The sequence below is a fragment of the Electrona antarctica genome (assembly GCF_951216825.1).
Source record: "Electrona antarctica genome assembly, chromosome: 10".
Classification (NCBI taxonomy): domain Eukaryota; kingdom Metazoa; phylum Chordata; class Actinopteri; order Myctophiformes; family Myctophidae; genus Electrona; species Electrona antarctica.
The window spans coordinates 33,783,745-33,802,903 of NC_136791.1; the positions used below are offsets into that span (position 1 = coordinate 33,783,745).

At 42.0% G+C, this 19,159-nt stretch overlaps 1 protein-coding gene across 1 annotated transcript in view; it reads right to left on the minus strand.

Annotated features, from left to right (window-relative positions):
* The window catches only part of adss2 (adenylosuccinate synthase 2), a 30,894-nt gene extending 12,642 nt beyond the window's left edge, over window positions 1–18,252 (minus strand). The window contains exons 1-5 of the mRNA XM_079513154.1: window positions 17,988–18,252; window positions 5,892–5,994; window positions 2,328–2,396; window positions 2,121–2,171; window positions 1,912–1,978 (exon numbers count right to left, since the gene is read on the minus strand). Of these exons, the coding sequence (XP_079369280.1) occupies window positions 1,912–1,978; window positions 2,121–2,171; window positions 2,328–2,396; window positions 5,892–5,994; window positions 17,988–18,176 (479 nt within the window). The 5' untranslated portion in view covers window positions 18,177–18,252. The remainder of the gene's footprint in view (window positions 1–1,911; window positions 1,979–2,120; window positions 2,172–2,327; window positions 2,397–5,891; window positions 5,995–17,987) is intronic.
* Between the last annotated feature and the right edge of the window lie 907 nt (window positions 18,253–19,159).

A 19,159-nucleotide genomic window follows, 5' to 3' on the forward strand; every position in this document is an offset into this window, starting at 1 on the left:
GTAAAAGTCTTGTAACATACACATCTTAAGGTGCAGGGTTGCAAACATATCAAAAAAGTTAAAAAGCTTCTGGCAACTGGGGCCTTCATCAGGGCTCAAATACAAAAAAAAAGTTGGCCGTACTGTTGCAAGACAACTTGGGTAGGTGCGGTCACAGCTTCCCAATGTTTAATTGCCACACTATTGGCTATAGGCTTACTGTATGAGTCCAACTAAATATTTCTTGAGGAAATGCAAACATTGAAGTGTCTCATAAGGGTGTAGATGTTAGTAAAGGTTTCTGTGCATTATGTACAGTACATGTGTACAATGAATGAATTGGTGAAATAACTAGCAGCTAATTATGCACTCTGCTCCAGGATGCGTCATCACACTCACAGAGAGAATACATGGAAGAATGAGTCAACCATTTCCTGGCTTTTTGGAGACAAACAGGAAGATGAGAAAACGTGTTAAGTTTCCCTGCGGTGATTAAACAATCGTGTACAATTTTTAGCCCAATGAGTGTTTTTGTGCAAAACTAATGCTTGGAATGGATTCAGAATCATGAAAACCCCCTAGTTTGACATGTCACATGCTACTTAAAGCATAAGGAAAGATTGACATTTTTGCCTTATATTGGATGTTAATGGTAGGGTCACAAGAAAACCCTGTGAAAACAATTGCTCAATACTGACAGCCGGTCAGCAAGTGGATCCATGAATGTATGTACTGTATATAGACAATATTTTAGGCCAATAAAAAAAGACTATATACCAAATTTCCCACCCCACAATTTGGTGCTATACCCTGGATTTCTTCGTTATTTTGATAGGACAGTGAACAAAGAGACAGAAAAAGCTGGAGTGATATGGAATAAAGTGCCTTGGGTCGCATTCAAAACTATAGCCATATACGGACCTCCTTAGACTAACCACAGACTTCCATTATCAAAGCCTAGCCAAACAGAGGCTTACCAGGACATGTTGACTTGTGATTCAGACCCACCGTCGCTGGATTTGATGACGTGAGACAGTGGGTCTGACCACGTAAAAACAGTTTCAGCACAAATGCTGCCATAAGCCAACCCAGAAGTGCATTCAAGAACACGGTTTGCCGCAATCGATTGCAATAAACACTATTTACTTTCAACGTTGTTGAGTAAATGTACCAAATGTTAGATTTTGTTCAGCTGATATATCATTCATAACCTACTCTGGACTCTGCAGTGGCTGTGGGGATTTGCATTTGCCACCACATTTCCTTACCACTTGCTACCATTTGCAAATGTTTAATCTCTAAAACATAAACAGAGACATTTTCCAAAATGCTCGCGAGCATACAGTATGCAAATGTTGCACAATAGCTTGTTGAACACACCTCACAACATATTTCACAATTTGCTGCTGTGGGTGTGTTATGTACAAGTATGCATGCCTGGGCAGCTCCTGACACCCATCCCTATGAAGAGTTAACCAGTGACATTTTGATAGGACAGGAGCTCGCAGATAGGAAAACAGACAGCAAACAGGCTTGCTTCTAGGACAAGGCTAAAAAACACAGACTAAACCTTATAACAGAGATGCTTATTGACCCACAGGCTTTCAGAGTGGGGTGAAGTTTACCCCAGGGTGGCCACTAGGGGGCGTCATTGGAAAGGAGAGTAAATTGAAAAGGGGAGTTTGTTTTTAATTTAAAATCAAATTAAATTCATACGATTATTATAACACTTTCAACCTTTTGTCCCTATTGCATCCCTATAGTATGTCACCGAGGGGAGACCAACAATATGTCATTGAGGGGAGCCGCAGCCAAAGGCTATTTGGGGGTCCTTGTCATGGAAATGCTTGGGAACCCCTGCACAGCCTCTAGAGTCCAAATTCCATGTCTTGTGTCAGATGTGGCAATCATTAGCGATGGCAGGTTTCTTACTTCTTGCCTGCTTGCTCTTGTCTCTGTTGCTCCTGAACGCCATCAACCGCTTGGTGGAAGTCAAACACTGGAGGAGGCAGAGAGAGGACACTCACACTCACACACCGCAGAGAAGACAGCGCACAGCTGCACACTCACACACTGTGCCTACACTCTCAACAAACCGACACACACAAAAAAAGTCTTGAACAAGACCTTGTGGAACTTACCGATATGGGCTCTATCAGAGATGATTAACCTTTTCGCCCAGCCTTCAAGACCTATATACACACACACACACACACACACACACACACACACACACACACACACACACACACACACACACGGTCAAACTCTGTGACAGAAAAGTGAGAAAACTGTCATGTTTTATTTTATGTCATCTGGTTTTGTCGCAAAACATGTATGCCACCCACCTTTCCCTTTTTTTTCATTCTTCGCTGCCTCTTCAAACAGGCCTGGGAGATGGATCACTACCCCGTTACCTGAAATCACAAAGTTTTGAGTCTCTGATTATTCAGAAGTATAGTGAAGTCGGTTCTATGTTATGTACAGTAGCTATCCTACAATACAAGGATTAGATCAATTCCCAGCAAGCCAAATAACGTCATGATAACGTTATGATGACGTCCTCCAGTGACTCCGGTGACGTTCAGGACTAGGCCAGATCACAGCCCATATGGGGATGATCTTTACGTTCAGGACTAGGCCAGATCACAGCCCATATGGGGATGATCTTTACGTTCAGGACTAGGCCAGATCACAGCCCATATGGGGATGATCTTTACGTCATTTCCAGGACGTCTTCACCAGTTTAAATAATATCTTATTCTGGGCCAGATCTGACTAGTTATGATATGACTTAAGTTGATTTGGCCTCGATCAGTCTCTCTCTGATTCATCCAGGGACGTCCGTCTTAGTGGGTAAAATTTATGTTGGTTGAAATCAGGTGATATTCTGGGCCAGATCTGACTAGTCTTGCTTTGACTTGATCTGGCCACAATCGAGACGTCACGGCCTGGGCCGTGGCTCAGTGGTCCAGGCACCTTGGCTGGTAATCCAGTCTAGCAGTGTGCTGCGGGTTCAATTCCCGATCCCGACGGCCTTTACTGCATGTCTTCCCCCCATCTCTCTCCCCATTTCCTGTCAGCCTACTGTCTGTCCCTCCATAAAAAAATCGAGACGTCACTAATTCGTCCAGGTCCTGACCGTGCTTGCTGGATTAGTGTGAACTGTTTTAATGACACTTTCTATTTATCTGTTTATATCTATCTACTATATGTCTCTCTGCCAACAAATTGGTCCTCCAGAAGTTGCTTGACTATAAACTTTTTTTTACATTTTATTTCCTCCACTAAGCAGTAATCAAGAACAACCGAATGAAGGAGAGACTAAAAGACAGATGATCAAGGCTAAAGGAGGTGGGGGCAAGTGAGTCATTCTCTGATGAATGACTTTTTCCTTCAAAGGGCAAATGGTACAAAATGGCACAATTTAAAGTATAGGAATCTGGCCAATTCAGACAGTCAAACTCAGGTTTTAGTATGAGGCAAGGAAGCAACCAGGCGCTCAGGAGGTGTGCAGGTATACAAAATGTGAAAATAGTAAAAAGGTGCTGGGATCAATCATCTATAGAACAAAGCGGAGATCCGGGCACACTTAAAGGTTAAAAAGGAGGAAAGCTTTATTCAACCGACATGTTTCGACCTATACGGTCTTCATCAGGTTTTAGTATAACAGAATGACAGCAACAGGTGTGAAAGATTCAGGAATCTCGAGAAAATTAAATACGATCTACGTTGCTCTCCAGGAGGATTCGCCTCCTCCTGGGGTCCGACAATAACCTATCTCGAGAATCTGTCAAGTCTTCCGAACACCCCATAGGCCATTTGTTATAAACCATGATGTTCCCCTCCTACTCTGCACACCAACCTCATTCCCCTCTTAACCCTTTCATTCCTTTCTTCTCCTACTTTCTTTCTTTCTTCCTATCTACTTCCAAAATAAACAGCAGTACCCCTTATCTCTTTCAGCCACTCTCTCCTACAACATCATGGAGTCCTTATCTCACTATTCACTTCTGTCTATTTCTCTCTCTTTTCTACTTCTCCTTGCTGGCTATTGCTACTATTTACTTTATAAAAAGAAAAAAGAAAACCTATAAGGTGAAAGGAGAAGGTGTCAAAGTTCCAAGTGGGAGGGTGGGGGGTTGTTTTCGTCTCGTTTTGTTTTGTTTTGTTTTGTTTTGTTTTATAAAAGAAAAAGAAGCATAACATATCACATGTACTGCATTTTTCCCTGTCCAAACCCCTCTACTATGCTTAATAAAAAACCTTAAAATTGAACAGGTGTGAAAGAGTTTACTGTAGCTCTATTATTTCTAGTCATCCATAAAGAGCTTGCTGAGTAGCAGCTGGACCCACAGTAATTATAGCCATCAATTAGCTGAGCTGTCATTTTCAGCTCAGCTAAAAAGAAAAAAAAACATTTTCATAATAATTTATCTCCCCATTGGAACACATTGAAGCTCTCCATTGTTACTGATAGACAATAACACTTGGCTACTACACTGGTTTTTGATTGGTGACAATCCTCCAGCTTACATAACAAGCTGTGTTATGTAAGCTATAATATACGCAAGGCCATGATATATTGTATTAGGCCTATATCACACATGTTTCAGGCACTTTGCATTTAGCCAACAACACCCATAGCATAATATAATCACGATATAACCATGTATTATTCATTACTAAATCATCAAATATCATCAATATCACATATCGTTTCCTTTGCTTGATGTTCTGTGTAAAGCACATTGAATTTAGCCTGGTGAAACCACTCCCCCTGCTGGACAACATTTGCATTCTGCCAGCAGGGAGAGTCTGGGAACTCTCGGGCAGAGATGATGTACTCCGGTCCAATTCTGTCCGGAGCAATATGCGGCTGTATGAGGCCGCTAGAGGCGGGATCAACGCGAGACTTATGACATATTGAAGCGCTGCCACAGCGCAAATGTAAACACAACCTAACAAGACTACAACTCGAAATTATTATGGAGATATCAAATGTTTGTCCCGCTGCTTCTGGGTTCATCGTTTCTGCTTGAGAGATCCCAGATGCAGGCAGGAGGAGGGAACTGGTGAACTCAATACTGCCGCAATCTGGCGAAGTCAGGTTACATTGAATTGCCTTCTTGTTAAAATGTGCTATCCAAATAAAACTATACGAAAACGTCCTTCTGCACACCTACAAAGGACAGGTGCGTCGGATAACAGGAAACTGATAGGTAGAAAAAAGAGAATCCCGCACACTGTCTTCACTTAGGTTGGTTTTTATTGCAACGTTTCGGTCAATAAAAACCAACCTAAGTGAAGACAGTGTGCGGGATTCTCTTTTTTCTATCCAAATAAAACTGCCTTGCCTTGCCCTTAAGGTTTCACTAGAAGTAGGAGCAGCGTATGCCCTTATGGTAATATAGGCATAGGCGTTACATGTTCTCTAAATGGCATGTGTTACAAATTACAATCAATCGTATGTGCCAAGATAATGGAGAACCACTTGATAAAATGCTGACTCACTATTCAGCTATACTGTATATGTAAGAATTGGCAACTACGCTATGCGTCTATAGTATAATGTGCATGGTAAACTGCAGATGCGAGGATGGCTCGAGGCCAGCGAAAGAAAACAACTTTGACAGAAAGAAACCATTAGCTAATTAAGTTACTGCAGATGAGTGGACCTGTGTACGCTGCAGGCTGACTCTGTCGAGAATGATGCTTACTCTTATGGTAGCAATGCCTAAAATGGAGCCTGCACTTTAGCAACGCTGACATTGCACGGCAGCAGGTTGACTTGAGTATGAGTACAACCTGAACCTGAACCTGAATGCATAACTGGTTGTGTGGGCACTGTGGGGAATGCCTGAGAGTCAATGCATGCACAAATATAATACTTCTGTGGGTGTGGTACACACCAATGAATCCAGTGACCTTGGGGTTGATGATTCCGCTGGGTAGGAGGTGGAAGTCATACTCCACTGAATCAACCACCACGGTATGCCCTGCATTGTTACCGCCCTGCACAGAGAGAGAGAGACAAATAGAGGGACAGGGAGAGAAACAAAAAGAGGGAGTTAATGGGATTTCTGACAGTTTATTTAGATTAACTTGAAAGGCAGGCTTACTGTATAGTGTAGTAGTGCACTACACTGTGGCCTGCAATGTCCTAATTTCTGAGCACAGGACAACCACGGTATCGTGCTCAAACTGTGAATACTAGGCCTAATATTTACATCCACAAAACCATAGAGCCCTAACCCTAACCCTATTTTACGTTGTTTTGTTCTATACTTTGGTAAAAAGGCAATAGAAACATGTAGTGAGTAATTTGTATGTCATGTAATTAGTCCAGGTTTACTATTAGCCATCATTGAGAGCATTCTTTTGCACTAAATCCATACCAGTCTGGTGTGGACAGTAGCATGGTCAGTCACACATGCAAACAACTGCATTACTTAATAGTTAGCAAGTCATCATCAGTTGAATCTCTATGATCACAAAGGCATAATCACTATACTAGGGCAGGTAAAGTAATCTCTGACACCTCTCAGTCTCACCCTGCCCACCGTAACCAACTGACACCCACTGGTAGGCATTACAGGTCTCTGTCCACCAAATAAACCCACTGCATTAAGGACTCTGAACACCACTACGGATGTACAATCTTGGACATTCTTGTCTTTGAACTTTGACTTGTGACAGTCTGTGTGTGTTGTGCTGTGCTAGTTTAAAGTGATATTGATAATTGCCTATGCCTATACTGTATACATAATGGTTGATGTTGCTGAGATGAGTTAACCAGTCATCCTTCCCCCTCCACAAAGACAGAGTAGGCAATATTGTTTTACTGCCTACTGCCCCCCCCCCCCCCCCCCCCACAAACACACACAATTCAATTCAATTCACACATTTGCCATTGCCACTGCTATTGTACCCTATTGACTCACCTGCCAGTGGGGGCCCCCCACTGGGAGATGTAGTTTTCTCCTTTTCAACACCCCCCGCTGACAGGTGCTGCCCAAGCCTGTAGGAGTCTCTAGTACAGCGACAAAACTCACCAGAGGCTAAATCCCTAGAAGTCTGTCAGACAACTGGGCCAATAGGCACACACAATTAGGTTCTGCCTCTCTCGTCTGTATAGGCCATACAATCTGGAAGTGTAGCATTGATTGGAAACATCATGACAGCTCATGTTGCACAAGTGGCTTCAGAATCTGATCAAAACAAGACTTGCAACAGTGGCACTGGCGGTTGTGAAATAATAGTGTGACAGCGGAAACATTGAGTTGTGCGTAGGACAGGAATGCAACAACAAACCCGATGTCCACTGTTCGTTCTGTACTAAAAGTCAAGGGTCATGACAAACACTCATTATTGTTCCCTTGGAACTTTGACCTCTGCATTGAACCCATCCTAAGTACAGTAGCAGTGAGCAGCCACCGTGCAGCACTTGGTGAGAGAACCCATCATCATGACATCATCATCGTTGCCCAAACGTATTCAACCAAGAGCCAGTGTATCAGCTACGGTGAATGCCTGGAACACTCTGCATAACTCTGGGCTGTAATTTAACGAATATACAGTTATGTAAATAGGTTTTCAATGTAATGAGTCCCGGGATGCAGGGATGGTCTTTTAGATGAGTCCCAGGGACATTTTATGAGTCCCACTTCAACGACGTTAGGAGTCATATTTTGCCATTTTTACAAATTGCAGCATTTAACTCCAATTTCATTTTATATTGTTATAATGTGGTTATATTCATGTAGAAAATAACTAAAGCTAGCAAAATAAACTAGAATAAAAAAACAGTAGGCTACAGTAGTACAGTAGTGCATCCCGTGGATGCAGAGGTCGTTGTTTTATTGCGTCCCTTAACTATAAACTGCATTTTAATCTCTGAATATACTGTAAAGTAAACAAACATGCTGTACGCATAAAATGGTGTGTTATAAACCCATAAGGGATGGGCACTTGGCAGGACGGGAAAATAAAATAATCAATCAATCAATCAATAAATATACTTTGTTCATCAAATACCTATAGACGTATTTACTCAAAGAGACATGGAGTTAATCATTGATCAACAGAGCCACCGCGGTAGCCATGTCTTGACATACTGTATCAGCAGTGAAGTCACTCACAGTGACTTGTGTTAGCAGGCTTAGGGCTGATAGTGATATTAGTTGTCTCCACCAGGCCGAAGGCATGGGGAGAGAGTATGTTTTGCACTCCGTCCGTGTGTCCGTCCATGTGTCCGTCCGTGTGTGTGTCCTTCCGTCCGTCCGTTACCAGCTAATCTCTGGCACCGTTAACCCGGTCGATGCCAAACTTTGCACATACACTCCCTGGATGCCAACGATGAACCTCTGCCCCACATTTTCCAGAACGGCCTGTTATAGCGCCACCATGAGGCAGCTTTTCACATGTTTTACCTAAAACTGCACCGATCTGCGTGAGACGTTGCATGCACACTCCCTAGAGGCCAAGGACAAACCTTTGACCTGCATTTTCCGCATCTGCCTTTTATAGCGCCACCAGGAGGCCGACTTTTGTAAAACACATTTTTGGATATTACTCCTCCAGATTCTGTCCAAAAATCTCACAAATCGTTACAGAGTATCTCTATGGTCATGTGCTCAAGTCGGATCTGTCCCATATTTCATATTCCATCCTAATTGGCTATAATTGGCTTTCACAGTTTGCAAGATTGCCCCCTTTTGAACAAAAGCCTCAAATCATGAACGCAGCATGCAATTTACGTGAAATCTTTCACACATTTTCCTACTAGGCTGAGGAATATATCCCACCCTTTTCACATTGGCCTGTTATAGCGCCACCAACAGGTTGATTTTTGCAAAACACATTTTTGGAACAAAATGCCTCAAATCATCAAAGGCAAACATGTTTATATTACTCCTAAACATGTTGCCAAACATCTCACACAGTCCTATCCTCCTGGTGGAGACCTGTGCCCAGAAGGGCACTTTTTCTAGTTATATCATACTTCTGCTTTGGGCCATGCACTCTGTGTACTTTGTGAACATTTACTGTAGATTAGCAATGTAAACATTCACAAGATACAAATCTTTTTGACATTTGTTTTTGCCACCTTGCCCCGTAAGTCAATACAAGCTATCATTTTTCTCTGTATTGTGCAGCCCTACCACCACAGTAGTGTCTATTGCCTCGGTCACTCACTTTCACCACAATCACTTTGAGGTTCCATTCGGTTCGGATAGCAGAATTACCTAATTTAAATCACACATTAAGACAGTCATTCTTTATCCCTACAGCTGGGTCACACTTTCCCACTTCTGACAACAGGCAAGCTGTAGTGGATACATTCATTCACTTGCTGCCCACCTGCTCATCACCCCTAGGTGTCCAGTCAGCCAGCCTGAGCCTGCCCGATCTTGTGACCACCATGTGCTTCTTCCACTGTAACCTGTGGCTGTAAATCAAGCCATGGGTGTCACTGTGTGTCCTGGGGGGTTATTCCTGGCCACGGCAGTACTGTGTGTCCTGGGGGGTTATTCCTGGCCACGGCAGTACTCTGAGGCGACACAGGTTGGAGGAGCGAGGGCAGATGCCTCTCCGTTTTAGATACTTTTACTATGTGTCGATCAAAGCACCACCCCCAGAGGACCCATGCCTGGCCATACCCTGTCCCCAATGTGGGAGTGGGACAGCTACACTTCACCTGCTGCTACAGTGGCTTCATACATGCACTGTAGGCCTACATTGTGTTAGAGGATTATGCTAAAAAGATCTGAACATTTTCAAATCACCCAGTAAGCTCATCTAGTGGAGACTCTGGTTTGCAACTATTTAAACCAAACAAAACAAGATTCCTTTGCTGTACTACTCTTTGTATGCCATATATTCTTGTGTAAGGTGTTTGTTTATGTGTTTGTTCAATCAGCACTCTATACAATGCAACAGCATGTGACTGACAAATAACCGTATTACCATAATCACTGTATACTATATAATATATATATATATAAATATAATCACTGTATAATATATAATATATATATATATATATACAATCACTGATTATGTAACAAGTATGTTCAATTTAGTATAGATAATTACACAAAATGTGTCACAACTTTTATCTGACTGTTTAGGTATGCAACAGTTAATCAAAGTAATCAATGTAATCAATTATTATTTAAATAAAAAAAATCACACCCGTGTGAACTGAGTGGTGTAAGGTCTTATATAGCCTATCTGACGCAATGAAATCATGTCTGACGTAATGAAATCACACCCGGGTGAACAGGGTGAACATAGCAACCATGCTCATTTCTTCTGCACAGACTAACAAAGCCAGTTGTAGGAGTGGTTTACACCACTCAAAAATATATATAAATATAATATTGAATATAATTCAATCAAGACAAAGAGAGAATCAACCAGGTGCTCGATGGAGGTGCAAAAAAGTTGAAAAATAGAATATATATAGAAAATATTCAAAGATCAGTGGGACTGGATTGGAATACTGAAGAAAAGCACTCAAAATGTTACAAAAATGAGGAGGTGGAAATAAAATCAAGGTACTTTATTAAAGCCAACATGTTTTTCGACTCACATAGGAGTCTTCATTATGAATTGATTCATGAATTTTATTTCCACCCTCTCCTCATTTTAATAACATTTTGAGTGCACGGATCGCCGCCTTTTCTTCAAATCCAATTAAACTTTAGATGTCTCTTTTGGAGCGAGGAGTTGATGCACATGCTGACCTGGAGACAGCTTTTGTTTTATTTGCATGTCAGAGATATATATAGAGAGAAAATAAAGATCAATTTACAATGTAGGCATTTAGCAGACGCTATTAATCCAGAAGGGCAAGTGCTACGGAAAGTGCTATGGGCTAAGATGGAGTCTGACTCTGATCACGGATCAACTACTCCAAAGAGAGAAATCCTGGCTGAGTTATTCCATTCTTCAGGATACACAACGCAAAGCTACACCATTTACGCTTGCATGACACAGAATAACAGAGTTACAGAGACAGAAGGCTAGGTATAAGAGGGTATGTGCACTGTCTCTGAATGTCTATATCTTCAGAGATGCCTTCATAAAGCTGATACACCGATGATTAAAATCATGTTGAGTAAAATACCAGCATAGCATGGTCAGAAAGCAAACTCTCTGAGACCTCAATAGCATCAATTAAATGATGTTCTAAATTTAGACGTCAGTCTGGAGCATTATTATAAGAGCCATATTGATTTGTCAACAAATCATACGGGGAAGGAAGTGGTGACATATAGCAGGAGTACAGCTTAAGCAGGGGATAACAGAGTGGAGAAAGCCTTTTTAGCCACAAAGGTGCTGACAGGTCATAGGGCACAGTGCAGAGCAGCTGGTTGTGACCCTCTCCTCCAGGGATGGTTACGGGGCATGACCTAAATTACACTGAAACAACAATGTCCCTCACTATTAGGGAGACTGTATGAAACTGTTACTGCAATGCATACAATGGAGGGCTGGAACGGACTCGGAGCAATGGACACTATAGAGGGTATGCGCGTGACATCATCGTACCTGGAAGTTATGCGGGAACGCCCACTGAGTGGCAAAAAACTACTTTCTGGCCTTGACAGCCCATTCATCCAAACAGAAAAGTCCTGTCTGATTGCATTAAACAATGTTCTCTCTTTTCAAAATCTTTTTATTTTCGTAAGTAACCTGTGACTTGAGTATGGGTGTCAAGTCACAGGTTCATAGAAAAAAATAAAAATAAAATATCAGATTTTAGTATCAGTGACTGAGGTAAACAAACGTAGCCTACTGTATGAATCAGATCGTGGGCAGACATAATGAAAAGACTGTTATTGTGCAAAACATGCCCCTTCAAGACAAAAGAAAAACATTTTCTCCCCTTCAAGTCCCAATTTTGTAAAGCCAATTCCCAATTCCCCAGCCTCTCTACAAGTACTCCATCTCTGCTAACCCCCACAATCAGTCATTGGGAGGGTGAAGAAAGCCTCGGGTCTCCTCCGATACCCGGGCCATCAAGCCAAGGGTATTAAACAATGTTAAACTCACCAACATTGCAGCTGTACGAAAAGCTTGAATTATCCGCAAATTATTATCTGCAAAGTTTTTGTTTCATGAAAATCCACCATAGAAACATTATGAGCTACTTTCTGTCAAGAAATGCCCTGCATTTGATTATTTTTGTCAGAGTTTGGAAGTGCTTGTTTTCAATAACACATTTTGCTGCCTCCTGCATTATGTGACATTTAGAAACAGGTGATACGCAGGACGGTTGAGTGATTTCCAACAAGATTTCCAAACTCCAACACTCCATGCTGCTCAATGTTTTGCCACTCAGTCTAGTGGGAAAATCATGCATGTGCATACTCTATTGTGTTCGCGATCGCACGTGGGAAGCCGGTTTGGGAGGGTGATCTCTGTCACTGCACTCACTGTCTGGCAACTCCTACAGGTTGGTCTGTGCGCCTTGTTCATCAGGGAGCAGAACTAGGTCAGATAGCGTGTTCCTCCAAATGCACTACAGTGACTACACCCTCCCGGTGAAACTCCTCAGTGTCAGGTGAAGTGGCTGGCGACTGTGTATCAGAGGGGACTTGAATGTCTACTCCCAATTTCCCAAAGACAATGATGTAGGGGTTAGAAGTGACAGACAGGGACTGTACACATGGGATGGTAGTGGTGGGAGGGGGGTGGCATAACAACTAATGAAACAACAAAAAAAAAGAAAGAAAGAAAGCTTTTTCGACACTCTAACACACATGTGTGGTCACTGTGGTGAAGCAGGTACACCACTGAATAAGAGTGTATCTTTCCAAACATGTATTGGGCTTTGGGCACATAGTACATTTTGTGCATTATTGAATTCATGCGTGCAGTATAATAGCACACACTCCCTCCATTTATCTCATTAAAGAAGCATGGAACCAAATGCAGTTTAGCCAACGCCCACTGACTAACAATAACCAACTCCCAAAGTGCAAGATGAGTGCTATCTCAATAATGCTACTGCCAGCTAACCTTCAATGCCCCCCTCGCTTCGACCTAAACCCTCCACGTGCACTCAAGAGTTCTTAGAGAGGTGTTTTCTGTAAGGAACACCCAGTTGGAAGTGCTGGCGAAGCTTGTTTTATAAAAAGATGAACACAATCTCATCCAACGTGCAAGCTATTGCTCCCTCACCCGTCAAGCCCACCGACTTCCTGCAACACATTATACCCCCCCCCCCCACACACATACCATGACAGAGAAGGGGTGTGTGAGCTGTGCAGCAATGCTGCCAGTAAGTGGTTTATTTTTACATGCCTCCATCCCTGGCGAGCCCAGCAGCAGTGACAGCTCCTTGGCTGTAGAGAATCTTTGCTATGTCAACCTGTTGTCAATGCCATGCATAGTGTCAAAGCAGAGGGAAGACTGCTGAGACTTGTTAAGCTGCAAGAGGTTAAAATCGAACCAGTAAAGTAAGTAAACTAGCACGGTCTCTCTTGGGAGCGGGTTTCCATTCCCCGTTGCCGGCCTGAACCCATAGAGTAATAAAAGGATAGAGGCCGAACCGGAGCGACAGCCCCGCCCCCCTGCTATTCATTTCAGTGGAAGTTGCTCAGTGGAGTCTACTTCCGCATTTTTCCGATTTGGTGCCCAAAATGCGGAAGTACAAACGGGCGCTCAATGTTAAACTCCAGCAGCACTGGTTTTCCTCGTCATAACTCCACAGGTCCGCCTGCAGTCCCACCTCTGACCAGTAGGGCCGAGTGCTTCAACGTTGGAGAGCCTCACTGAGTCACTGGGGGCTTGCCTGAACCCAAGCAAACCTCAAACGCTTCTAAGGTATCTCAATTTCCCAGATAAGGTTTTATTCATTCATTAGGCAAACTGATATAGTATTTATAAGGCCTTTGCCGTTATTAGGGCTTGACTATTAATCTCTCAAGATGTTCAATTTGCAATGACGAATGGATTCCCAGATTGGGGATGGACTAGCCTTGGAGACCACAGGGCCGTTTGTCATCGACTGACTGCAATGCCTCCTCCACACTAACACCTACAGTACTCCTGTATATCATACAGTATATCCCATCCAGCTCCACAGGAGTTGTGTTCTTCTGTTTTCTACATGAATATTAACTACATTCTACATTATAACCATATAAAATGAAATGGGAGTTAAATGCTGCAATTTGCAAAATATGACTCCTAACGTTGTTGAAGTGGGACTCATAAAATGTCCCTGGGACTCATCTAAAAGACCATCCCTGCATCCCAGGACTCATTACATTGAAAACCTATTTACATCAGGTTTACATGACCATTGAATGGTCATGTAAAACAAACGGTGAAAAACACAAACATTAAACGCCATTAACAATAAAGAGACAATATGAGGCAAACGACACTATGACTTAAATTCTCCATTCATTGTCAATGGGAATTTAAGTTTGTGTAGGACGGAAATCTAGCTGAATATAGGATGGGCTAGCGCCCCTCAAAAATAGATTATTCAAGCAGGTACTAAGTGGATAAATGGACGAGTGGATATAGATGGGAATTACAATTTGTTACTTACAAAACAAACTCTCCCCTCTCCTGACCCCACCCCCTACGCTGTAAGAGAAAAATTACGGCCATGTGAATATGGTAAATTCCTTGTCTATCAAAACCATTGTAAATAAATTATAATCACATAATCACAGGGACTACAGATGAAAATTAGCTTATGGCTAACTCTGGCACATTTACATGGAAGTGAAAACTGAAATGTTGATTAATGAGCATTGTCCCTGTCAAATAAATAAATAAATAAATTCACCCAATAGACTATACTGCAGGCAAAACAAGACATCTTAATAAATAAGGGCATTCTGGTTCATGTCAAGTGAAGAGGTTGGTAGTTTAAAATATATCCATCGACTAGTAAATACGCAAGCTATTTATTTTACGAGGAATGAGGATCATGTCGATGTAACGGCAGGGCATTCAGCCATTATTAGAAGAGATCTTGCTCTGGAAAATCTGTAAAGACACAGCAAGGGGAAGCATGGCTATGGGGCTGAGCAGAGTGTGCCAAGGTATTTCATCAACCCAGTCCCTGGCATGAGCTCAAAGAGGGGAGCCCGAAATCTTAGAAGATGTTTAAGCTGGGCTGGAAAACATATACGGTACACAAATATACTACACATGTTATTTTCAGGCCTTATGACTCTCAATACTATCACACATGAATCACTGTCACTGTGTACAACTTGATGCCAATGAGAGATTATAAAGTTAATTTTCTTCCGTAATATAATTCAAAAAGTGAAACTTCCATATATTCTCAATTCATTGTGCATAAAGTGAAGTATTTAAAACCTTTTTTTGTTTTAATTTTGATGATTATGGCATACTAATAGCTCATGAAAATCAAAAGAACTGTGAAAATTTAACAATGGTTTCAACACAGCCATCTTTTTAGAGTACATTGTGCTTCAGTATGTTGACAAGCTTCATGGAGATGCTAATTTTCCTTTCCAGCTCGATTTGGCACCTGCCCACAGTGCCAAAACTACTAGTAACGTACTACTGACCATGGTATAACTGACCAGCCAACTGGCCTGACCTGGCCTGACCCCACAGAGAATCTAGGTTGTATTGTCAAGCGGAAGGTGTGAGACATAAGACTCAACAATACAAATGCATACACGGCTGTTATCAAAGCAAACCTGGGCTTCCATATAACACCTCAACAGTGACAAAGGCTGATCACCTCCATGCCAAGCTGAAATAATTTGTTCAAAAGTAGCCCAGACCAAGTATTGACTGGCTGCATACATTAATATACTTTTCAGATGGTCGACATTTCTTGTTTAAAAGATCATCTTTTTAGTGGTCTGAGATAGGATTTCTTTTATTTTCATGAGCTGTACGCCATAATCATCAAGATTAAAACCAAAAAACGTGTTCACAATTAATTGAGAATATATGAAAGTTTCACTTTTTGAATTATATTAGGGGAAGAAATTAACTTTTACACAATATTCTAATTCATTGAGATGGAGCTGTATATAACAGAGTTACCCCAGCAGTACTGACCAGATAACATTTTAATAACCATGTAAGCTATTGCAATTCTTAACTTGTGACTCGTGTGTCACATTATAACAATCCTGACCACACAAACAGTTTTTTGTGTTGCTTTTCCCTGTTCTCTGAAACAAACCCAAACTTAACATCTCTTCATGGTCACAGATTAAGTATTTTTATTTTCTAGTTTGTTGGTGTGAAAAAAAGCTTGTCTTTTGAGGTGCTGCAGTGCTGGTAGTGAATGGAAGACATTGTTGTCTTAGTTGTGTGTAACGACAGTTGACAAGGCACACATCGGATTCAGAATGAGTTTTGGGTTACAGTGTGCTGCCAATGATGTAAATGGGTATATTAACTTATCACATGTTTTACATTACGTCAGCCCCTCCCAACCAGGCTCTGTCTGCAGTGATATGATAAGCATGATTATTTATAATGCTTCGTACGATGATGTGCCACAAATAGTAGATATACAAGCTCATGTAGGGCTCCCACAGTTCACTGGAAGCATGGGGTAAAACCAGTGAAAGCAAACCAGCAAAATGTGTTTAACACACACGGATAAACTCAAGACTAAATATGATCCATACCATAGCACGAATAAAATTAAAACAACTTCTGCAACATTTCCTGGATTTTGGCTTCATTGCTTCCTCTGAGCATGTTACACCAAAATTGGTAACATATAACAAATTCTGTGCGGGGTCCAAATTCATGCTTTACTGTGTGTGCGCACAAAGGTGGGAAGGTGGAGTTTGACTCAACTCAACAAGCCTGTGAGGCTTGTTTAGTTTAGTTCCAGTCAAATCATATTACATCATGATTGTATTTTTGCTTTGCTTTTGTCAGGTTACAAAAAGGCTGAAAATGTCTATTATTACCATTTGAGTTTCAACAAGTCTGACTTTTTCTTTCAAAAGTCAGACAGACTGGGTTTCGCTTTTACCTGGGTTTCGTAAGTTTGCCTCATTCGGCATTAGTCATTACCACCAGTGCCAACATTGGACTGCATTTAACAGAGTAGATGTAAAATGTCCTGTGTTCTGGTGAATTCAGGGAGTATGATACTTTTATCAGGCTTTACTAACATTGGAAAATGATGGGCACACTAAAGTTTCAGCCATTAAAACGCAAAATGTAGGCATACAGAAATTGATTTGATGACTGAAGCAATGTAAGACCCATCTTTAATAAACCATTCATTATTTAAGTGACATCTCTGTATGATTGCATGCACTGCCCAGGCGCGGCCAGGCCAGGGTCTGGGGGTCCTCCGTGTTCTGGTGAATTTGGGGATTTTGACACCAAATCCAGGAGAAATCCAGGCGAAATGACAATTTCCAGGGGTGTTGACAAATGACAGCCCTGCTGCTCACTATCGGATGAATTACAATAAGATAAACACAGAGTCGAGATACATACTGTACATTAACTGTATGTTAATGTCATCCTCGCTAACGCTCACTCACGTCCGGACAGCGAGCAGTTCTGTAGCAAAGCCCTGAACAGACTGTTACTTGTCACAGTTTTAGACAGGTCGCCAATTTCGGTGTAACTCAACTGCCATCAACAAAACATGTCTATCTGATTCACCTCCTGGACCACTTCAGTTGCATGGCTGACGTTTTACCGTGAGAACCACACACAGCACGGCAGCAGATATGTTTAAGGATGTGTAAAGACACAACACAATATATCACAACCTAATGACAGCAGTCTGTGGAGCAAAATGAAGCTAGCAAAGGATTCAAGGTGACATTAGCAAAAGATACATGGCAACATAAATGCGGGATAGGAGCGAATTCACCTCCAGCGCCAGCCTTGGCTGGGAGTTGAGCTCAGATCAGTCCTGTAAAACGGCGGCAGAGGACAGCAGATACCTGCCGGATGTAAAACACAGTAAGCCCGGGACAGCGCGTACTGTACTAAGAACCTACCTGACATCTGCACACTATGTCCGCGTCCTGTGACAGGAGATCCACGACTTTCCCTTTCCCCTCGTCGCCCCACTGAGCCCCCAGCACCACGGTCACTTTGTTGCCGACGCTCGGCCTGCGGGGTCCGTCTTTCTCCGTGGTGCTGCCGTTCTGGGCCCCCGCGGCTCCCTCACACCCACTTTCCGACATGTCTTTACTCTTTACGGTGTCCGTGACTGACTGACTGCTGCTGCGCTCGCTGTTGTCTCCCCTCTCTCTCTCTCTCTCTCTCTCTCTCTCTCTGTTTCCCTCTAGAGCTGTGGGTCTGTGGCTATGCTCACTGTACACGACTGACACGCCCACTACCGGGATGCGTTCAGTGTGCTGCTACACTGTAAAATTCGACAAGGCCCTGCCTGACTGCAGTCAGTGTGCACGAACAATCGAACTGCATACTCACTGCATACTGCAATAATGTAACCAAGAGTTACATTATTGTTAAACATCAGAATGACTTACCAATTTACAAGAAGTCGTCCACTATTACACTTAAGTAAGTTATTACACTATTACACTAGTACACTTATTACCCTATTACACTACACTTATTACACTATTACACTACTACACTATTACACTTGGTTGAGGGAACATAGGGCTGAGGGAACATAAGGCTGAGGGAGTAAGGGACACAATTAGAGAGATTAGAGAATGTAGAAGAATTGTTGTTTTTGAATGATTAACGTTTGCCTGTTCTCTCTCCTATGCTATGGTACCACGCTCCTGAATCTCCAAGAGAGAACTTTAAGGTCTGGTCCACGTTTCAGGTTTGGTCCAGGAGGCACTGAGGCAGACACCCTAAGTTTAAGAGCAGGCTTAAAACTTGCCAGACTGCCAGTGTGCCAAATGCTACTTTTCATTTTATGCTAGATTTTTTGTTTTAGTTTAGTTTAGTTTAGTTTATTTCGAACCTTTCACATGTATAACAATACATAATACTTTATACACTTGAGTGGCCCGAAAAGGTGTAGGCTGAAGCTAAAAGCTTATAATTGCCTACCCTATTGGTTTACAGAACCAAATAAAAAATAAATAATAATAATAATAAAGCTGACAAAACTGTCATTAAACTAAGAAAATAACATAATAATAATAATAATAATATTATTATTATTATATTGAATTATATTTAA